The 8,140-nt window shown below is 41.7% G+C and overlaps 1 protein-coding gene across 1 annotated transcript; it reads right to left on the reverse strand.

Moving 5' to 3' along the window:
* Window positions 1-3,604: 3,604 nt before the first annotated feature.
* LOC147423024 (uncharacterized) lies at window positions 3,605-4,866 on the reverse strand. Its single transcript, XM_086501439.1, has 2 exons — window positions 4,693-4,866; window positions 3,605-4,307 (listed from the first exon to the last, which is right to left on the reverse strand). Exons 1-2 carry the CDS (start codon window positions 4,864-4,866, stop codon window positions 3,768-3,770), a joined length of 714 nt encoding a protein of 237 aa, XP_086357565.1. The 3' UTR covers window positions 3,605-3,767.
* Between the last annotated feature and the right edge of the window lie 3,274 nt (window positions 4,867-8,140).

An 8,140-nucleotide genomic window follows, 5' to 3' on the forward strand; every position in this document is an offset into this window, starting at 1 on the left:
TTTTCATTTACATGGGGCTTTTCATTTTCTATACTTACCCTTCACGTATGCATTTGAAACGTTTTGAAAGAATTTTGTTTTCTCTAAGATTGGGGAGACCTAATAATAAGATGTCAAATTCTAACCACACTGTGAAAGGTTTTTGAGCAATAGATACATTTGGGTCGATGACCCTTTCATTAATTAATTAATGAATCGGATTTCCTTTGGCGCTAACATTTTGAATTCTCCTTGGTTCATGTGTAGCGACGTGCTCGCCACTCACACTCGATAGAGGAGGCCCCTCCATCCACTGCCATGGCGACTTCGGCCCCTACCTCCATATCCAATCTTCCACTGCGTACATGTGATGCCCCCACCTCCACTGCATCACACAAGATAGCACTCTCTTTGCGCAAGGCCTTGAGTCTGCTGCCCACAATCAAGAGGAGAGAGAGAGAGAGAGAGAGAGAGAGAGAGAGAGAAGCCCCTGGTTTCACTGCTCAGCCTCCCGCTAATAGAGTTGGGCAGCAAGGAGGTGGGCTTAGCACGATGACCAAAGGGCCATCGAGGGCTCTGTCGCAAAAGCTACCTCTGACCACCTCGGCCTTCGTCCATGCTCTGGTTTGTGGTTCCCTCCTACTTCCAGGAGTGTGGGTCATCACTTCCCTTGCTTACTCACGTGCGTTCCTACTGCTCCTTCATCGTCCATTGCAGCTCGTGGCAGCTATCCACGATCATTTGCAGCGTGGCGAAAAATCATTTTTCCAAATATACAAAATTATTGACACTAACACATGGAACCTTTCTCACTCTTCCTTTCTCTCTGTTCCCCTCCACGTGCCACCTTCCCTCCCTTTTCCCTCAAAGCTATAAGAGTATCTTATGAGATTCTTGTGAAAAGAAATGGGAAAATGATTATAGCTCGTTTGACTTTGCCCACTCATGGCTTTAGCTACATGCAGCTATAAAATCAAGTTTCCATATATGTAATTAGAATCTTCCTTGGAAAGTTGAAACAATCCCTAAATCAAATTGGGATGTTGTTTGAAATTCCATGCAATGGTATGAACTAAGTACACAAACTTGGCACCAAATCTGAATAACTTCCCACTATCCTTAAAATGTTGCACAACCTACAATCACACACTCATCAGCTCAAAAAATGATCAGTCAATACATTTGAAGCATCTCTTGCTAGTTTGGTTTCCCTGCAAAGAAATTTTCAAAAAAGATAAAGTGATTAAACTTCCAAAACTCAAAGCCTCAAACCCTACATGCTACAAGCTTTTAAAGCTTGTGAGGGCTTGACACCTATGTGAGAACTCCCTGACCTCTAGGTTTGCCACAAAAGGGTCCAAGCCCATAACAAAGTGCCCTCTTGTGAACTCTCGAGCTCAACTAGGCTATGGCATTGTTGAGCAACATGAGAAAGAATTTGGGCTCACACTCGGAAGTAAAAGCCAAACAAGCCCTCATTGACTTGACCAAAAAAAAAATGGTAGTCTATGGTGCACCTGTTCGGTGCTGCTTGCATGCAAAGCCGACCGAGCTTCCCTCATAAGCAACCCTGCCCATGTAGGATTTCTTCTTCAAGAACAAAGCATTGGTTCAAAAAATAGCACCGGTGGGGTTTCCTGCATCAAGAATAGGTCCGCAAGATTTTATCGACTTCTCATACCACTAAGATGCCCTAGGAACTAAGGAAATGTTGTTCTCCATCCAACCACCTCTTCTTATAGGATCCTTGACCCTATCTTTATGACACCCCTATACTTTGCACCTTGTAGTTGGCCTTGCCTAGGACGGCCTCGAGAGATGTAATCACCCTTTCTTACATCTCAAAGGCATGTGGCGCTATAGAAGAGCTTCACGTGAGAAAATAAATGTAGGATGCAATGGTGAGTAAGGGTTCTTGGAAGAAAAATTCAATGCTTTGGTTGAGAGACGTGCCAATTGTGGTGCACTTTTAAATGTAGAATTTCATTGTTTCCACGATATGATCTAGAAGCACAAAGTTGACAAAGACTTAGATATTAGTAGTGATTGTGAAGTGAGGGTTTCTCCTCCAAATTTACTCTCTTGGAATGTAACATTGAGTAGTGGTTGATATGTACACGGAGTGATGTGTATCCAAGAAAGAATGCAAGTTCTTGATGATTTACGATATGTCCAACAAGCGAAGATGAGGGGTCTGTTCTCAAAAAAGGTATGCAATTACCTATGGTTACACCTCAAAGGTATGTGGCTTGGAATGCTACATTGTGCTCGGTAAATGCATCGGTCGATGTGTGTACCTAGAGATGTGATGTGTGTTCAAGAAAGAATGCAAGTTCTTGATGAATTTCAAGCTCTCTCTCTCTCTCTCTCTCTCTTCCTTCCAAAGATCAACTAGCCACGCTCTCGTAGAAAAAAAGGTGCAATGAGTGCTTGTCACTGTCTTTGGCATGTGTAAGACAACAAAAACAATGTATTTGCATCTCATAAGAGCCACAAATGTATTATCAACCATAAAATTCACACGAATCATCTAATTGAGAGCTAGGTGCATACTGGTAACGTTTTGAACGTACTAAACAATAAACTTGTATGCCTCTCTCCAAAAAGTCCAAACTTCATAAACAAAGATAAAATATCTTTTTTGAAAGAAAATTCTCTCTCTGTAGTGCAGTTGGTCGATCATCTCAAGAAAGAAAATGCATGCATCAAAAAACGTTCATGGACTTGTAAAGGCTCAAATGGCCTTAAATTTAACAAGGTATCAGCGTCTTGATAACTGGCATGGCTTTGTCAAAAAGCCTTGAAAAGATTACCGATCATGCATTGTTTCCATGGCCATATTTTCCCTACATTTGGCACGTATCCACCACTGAATTTGAACGCCCACAAATGCCATAGCAAGAAATCCTTTGCATAAGCTTGAAAATTTGATTCCAAATAAGGTAAATACCCTTTCATCCTTTGAAGAAGCACATAGAGCTCTCTTAATCTTTTCCAATAATAAGTAATTAACGTACTCTATGTAGCATAGCTATACACATAGTATTGATGTGGCAAGTTACATCGGAGTCGGCTTCTCAGTGTGAAGTGGTGTTGAACGTCCCAAATGACATGGGAGTGTTGATACATAGAGAGTTGTCTTGAAGCAGATCTCCATTGGTCTATTTTATAGTGCGCGCAACACTATTCTGCATTGGAGGACCTAGACACCACCAAGCAAGCAAGCATTTCATTGAAGAGGATTACTAGAGTTAAGTAGGTGCCTAGACTCAAGGTCAAGTGGATCGTGATAATTTTTAAGCGGCTAGTGCTCATGTGGCACTAGGGAATGCTCTTAAAAATTTGAGATTCTTCAAATCCAGGGCATTTGCTAGTGCCACATAGGCACTACACTCAAAATTTAACCGTTGGTCTCAAGATTAAATACAAATAATCTTATCACCCCAAAGCCTTGCAATTGGTTAGGACAATCTTTGACCTAATTACTATCAAGCCTGAAAGCAAAGCAGTACAATTATGAAAAATTTGGATAGGGTATCCAATGAGCTATCAAACTCTTAGCTGGAGACTCTTTTCAGGACACATTCAGAAAAATACCCAAAAAAGATTAGATTACAAAGAGATCTCTTAGAACAACCATATTTAGACATATATAGTCAACAGAAATCATGTTTTGACATGCCAAAATATAAATGAGTCAAAGACAATGCATGCCAAATATAAAATGATGCTACAAACTATCATGGACCAATTTGACATACTCTATACCCAAATTAAACTGAGCTTGGCTAGTTGGTGGTGGACAACTGCGACTCCTTGCAGTATGCGATTGCTGCACGTATGTCAACCAGTCGATCGTCTCGAGAACTTGTGATATAATCGCAATCGACAGAACTGGCGATTGGACGGGCTGCAACGTTTTGTCTTTGAGGGGTATGGAGACATAAAGGTGGATTGAATATGGTACTAGAACTTATAGATCCATCGTCTGAGGAGGCATAAGTTGCATGGTGAGCTTGAGCTCGTGGCATCTTCTTCTTGATAGGACGTCGTCGTGAGCGGTGCAGCATGGGATCAACAACATCCTCGACGTACCTGCAGGCTTGCATGAGATGCCAATTGAAGCCTTTCCAAACGTGTTGCATGTCCTCAACTCGATCTTCGAATAGATTGTCATCCTTATAACGTGCACGTGATGACGTCGCCATCGAAGACGACGACGACGACGGAGGACAGCTTGTCCTTGTGCTACATGCACAACTTTTCATAGCTGTGCTCCGGCGCCCATCTTCCTCTGCGCTTGCTATTGCATGCAAGCCTTGCGCTTGCTACTATTTTTCCTTTTCACACGGGAAGCTGACGAGCACTCTGGACGTACCCACGTGGCAGCCTCTACCATTTTGGGAATTTTTGAAATTTGAGGGGTATTTTGGGAGTTTCCTCAAATTAGAGGGGTATTTTGGTAATTTTCCCTTTAAAAAAATTAGAGGCACCAGAAAAGCTCTCAAAAAGTAGCGTTAGCTTGTCACTGGCCATCCTCATGACTACGTGACACGATACATTTGGGGGGGAGCAATGGATGGGAGCTCCACACGCGACCGTCAAGGATCAGTCCCGCAGATGGCCTATTAAAACTAAACCCGGACAGGGGGCTTGTCCGGGTTTAGTTCTAGGCTAGTCCAGCTTTATCGTTTATAACTTTAAATAAAATACAATCCTTTCACATGCGCATGGGGGGGCGATGTGGTTAGCCCAAGCCTCAAAAGGCGTTGGAGCATGAGGCTGTGGTTCCAGTTCGGGTTCCTCAAGGGCGCCACGGGGGGGACCTGTCCACCTCGGGATCTCTGTTGGCCCTCCTCCATTGTCAATCCCCTTACCCATCCCCATGTGCGCCCCATGTTTCTTAGTGCCATGGCTAGCCATCATCTGGATTCTGCTAAAAGAGATTTATGAGTCCTTCATTGGACCTCTCCTCAAAAAATTGGCATGAATATTTGAGACCAGTGAAAAGATTTCTATGGAAAAACATTGTGCTAAATGGGAGTGTGTTGATAGACCCAAGGAGCAAGGCGGTATTGAAATCCTTGACCATGCAATACATATTGAAGCGCAACGTGCTAAATTTATGGTCTCAATCGCCAAACAAGACCAGGCATGGGCCATCATGACATGGCACATGATTGACAAGGTGATGCCAATCTCCCATGGGGACCGTGGAAAGAGTTCAAGGTCCATCACAAACAACTAGCACCTCAATGGACAAACTTGAAACTAGGCGGTAATACAAGTGAGCCGGTATGAAAGTGTAACAAAGCATCAAAGACACTAGAATGGAGAGATGCAGCCAAATATTTCAAAAACTCCATAACATTGGTCTCCTTGGCTCTCAAAAGTGGGAAGTGATCTATTAAATCCATTTTGGAGAGAAGTTGCCAAAAAAGTCAACAATAAGGGAGATATACATTTGAGCCACTTTTGGAACGAAGGTAGTAGGGGATATAAATAAGGCAATCAATTGGCTTCCCAATCTTGACAAACTGAACAAATTCTGATCAACGGGGCAGTCCAAGGTCTTAGGAATGTGCTTATTCCACTTTGTGAGGCTAATCTAGATTGGAGAGCTTGGCACTACGCCAAGCAACAAAACTTCACCAAATCGCAAACCAAATCAATCTACTGCAAACTTGTGTTCAAAGAAAACTAATTCTCCCCACTAAATAACTTGTGGAGGAAGCATTGACCAAAATCCAAATGGGCGCCGGTAGCAAGCAATGTTTAGGACCCTCAATGGCTCTTAGCGATGATGATCTTCCTATGTAAGGTTCTATGGGGAGCTATGTCTATAGAGGTCAATTATTAACCAGATGGATAGGCTCTAATAGATGCTCAGGCTCGCAAGGCGGTTAGTGAGGATCCCTTCACTTGTTCAAACATTATCCACCTATGAGAAGCCTCATGACTAAAATATGTAAATGGATATAGAAGACCCTATTCTTCTAAGGAATGACCTACTCTTGGTGGGAAAGAGTTGGAAAAACCAAGCCATCCTTATCTACACACAAATCGTCTGCTTCTTCTGCTTCAAGCAAGTTTGGAAGTCTAGGAATCAGCGTGTCTTCGAAAACGCCCACTTGATGGAACATTCCAAAGAGATTGTTCAAGAAAGCAGGGAAGTGATCATCTCTATTGGAAATGACAAGAACTTTGAAGAGTGGAAACAAAGAATCAAATCCATTACAGTTTTGGTATCAACCAATCCACAAAATGTAACTATCTAAGTAGCTCTTATCTTTGATGGTTTGTGTAGATCTGAATAGGGTGTTATGATACATCAAGGCACCTGATGTTCTTGAGGCAATTTTACATCCCTTCCTAGGATAATATAACACATCCACTCACAATTGTATGGGGAAAAAAAGCAATTGGAAAGTGTGTCAGGACAAGGGTCCTACGACTAAGAGCTAGGAGCTAAGAACTCTGTCCTAAGGTCTAAGGCTAACAGTAAGAGGCTTAGGGCTAAGTCAGTGCCATGTGGAGAAAGGGGTTCATATATGTAGTAGTCCTAAGGCAAGGCTCTGGGCTATATAAGAATACGATAGGGTGGAGTTTGAGTGGCATAGTTTCCCTATGTCTCATACTAGTATTAGAGTGAGGTGGAAAGGAGGGAAGGAGAAAAGTGTACTAAAGGATCTTGCAGTTGCATGGGAATTGTATGAGGTCACATACAGACTCTCTCTCTCTCTCTCTCTCTCTCTCTCTCTCTCTCTCTCTCTCTCTCTCTCTCTCTCTCTCTCTCTCTCTCTCTCTCTCTCTCTCTCTCTCTCTCTCTCTCTCTCTCGTGCGCACGCATGGTGGGTTCAACTGGACAAAAAAATAGTGCAAGAAGTGCCATTTTGGTGGACAAAGTAGCCAAGGCGAGTAGCTCCAAGTTGGGTCCACAAAGGAGCACCCGGGCATGATCTACATTTTTTGTTTCATGGGCATCTCCTTGTAAGGCCAGCATTGCACTGTGATTTTCTTCTCCATGCACTAACAGATTGCCATGCAAGCTCTCACTACAAGGTCGCTTTGTAAGTAGTGACGCTTGGAAAATTTATGGGCGTCGCTTAAGTGACACCCATTTGTTGCTTAACACTAGAATGGTAACCTAACAGGACATAAAAGTGTCCTTTCAGGGTTTTGGAAAAAAATTCCAAAACCATAGTAGATCCACTCATTTTGAAAATTCCTTTCATGACCTTATAGTTCAATAACTACTACATATGGAAAAAATGAGAAACTTGTAATTTTTCTCATCCCTTGGTCACTACAAGCCTCCAAAGTTGATGGACCAGTGCATTTTGCCCAAAATAGCAATTTCTTACGGTTGAATGCATATAAATAAGAGTGGAGATTTTTGTAGGACATGAGATAAAATGCCACGTTAACTTCAATGGGTTGGTGACCAAAACATATGGTTGCTTTTACCTCACTAATTTTTTTTTGGGCAAAAAAAAAGGTACAAAAAAGTTGCATTTTTGCCATTCTGCGGACCTATCATCAAAGTTTCTATTGTCACGCTCAATAAAGATACTATATACATGTTTTCTTAGCTCCCTTTGGGCCTCTAGATTCAAAAGGAGCCATCGAGCATGTCAAAAGGATAATGGATCTCTTACAATTGGAACCTTGGGGGCAATGATAAAGTGCTAAATACAGCAAACATGAAAAAACTGGGTTTATCATTATGACCTCTAGAAACCCATAGAAACTACTCAATATCTGGCCAAGTTTGTAGTCTATGATTAGATATGGTTACTACCTACAAAATACACACAATTGGCCTAAGAAACTAGCAATATTGAAAAAGTTATACTTGCTACTCTAAAATGTATCGTATTCTTCAGCAATCAAAAAACTCAACCATCATCATATACTATGCTATATAGCATATTAGGTCCCCCAAAACTCAAGGAAGATTAGCTTTATGTTATACATTACACTTACACAATCAAAATTGAATTTGGATATCAAGAAAGCCACCAAAAAAATCATAAAAGTGCTAATTTTGGCCAAAAAAACAGGATTATGCAATTCTTGTAAATTGGTCATAACTTTCAATTTTAACACTTAGCTCTCCCTACAAGCATCAAAACATGTTGAGAACTATGAAGGCCTAACC

The sequence above is a fragment of the Adiantum capillus-veneris genome, chromosome 26 (assembly GCF_014529385.1).
Source record: "Adiantum capillus-veneris isolate H3 chromosome 26, ASM1452938v2, whole genome shotgun sequence".
Lineage (NCBI taxonomy): Eukaryota > Viridiplantae > Streptophyta > Polypodiopsida > Polypodiales > Pteridaceae > Adiantum > Adiantum capillus-veneris.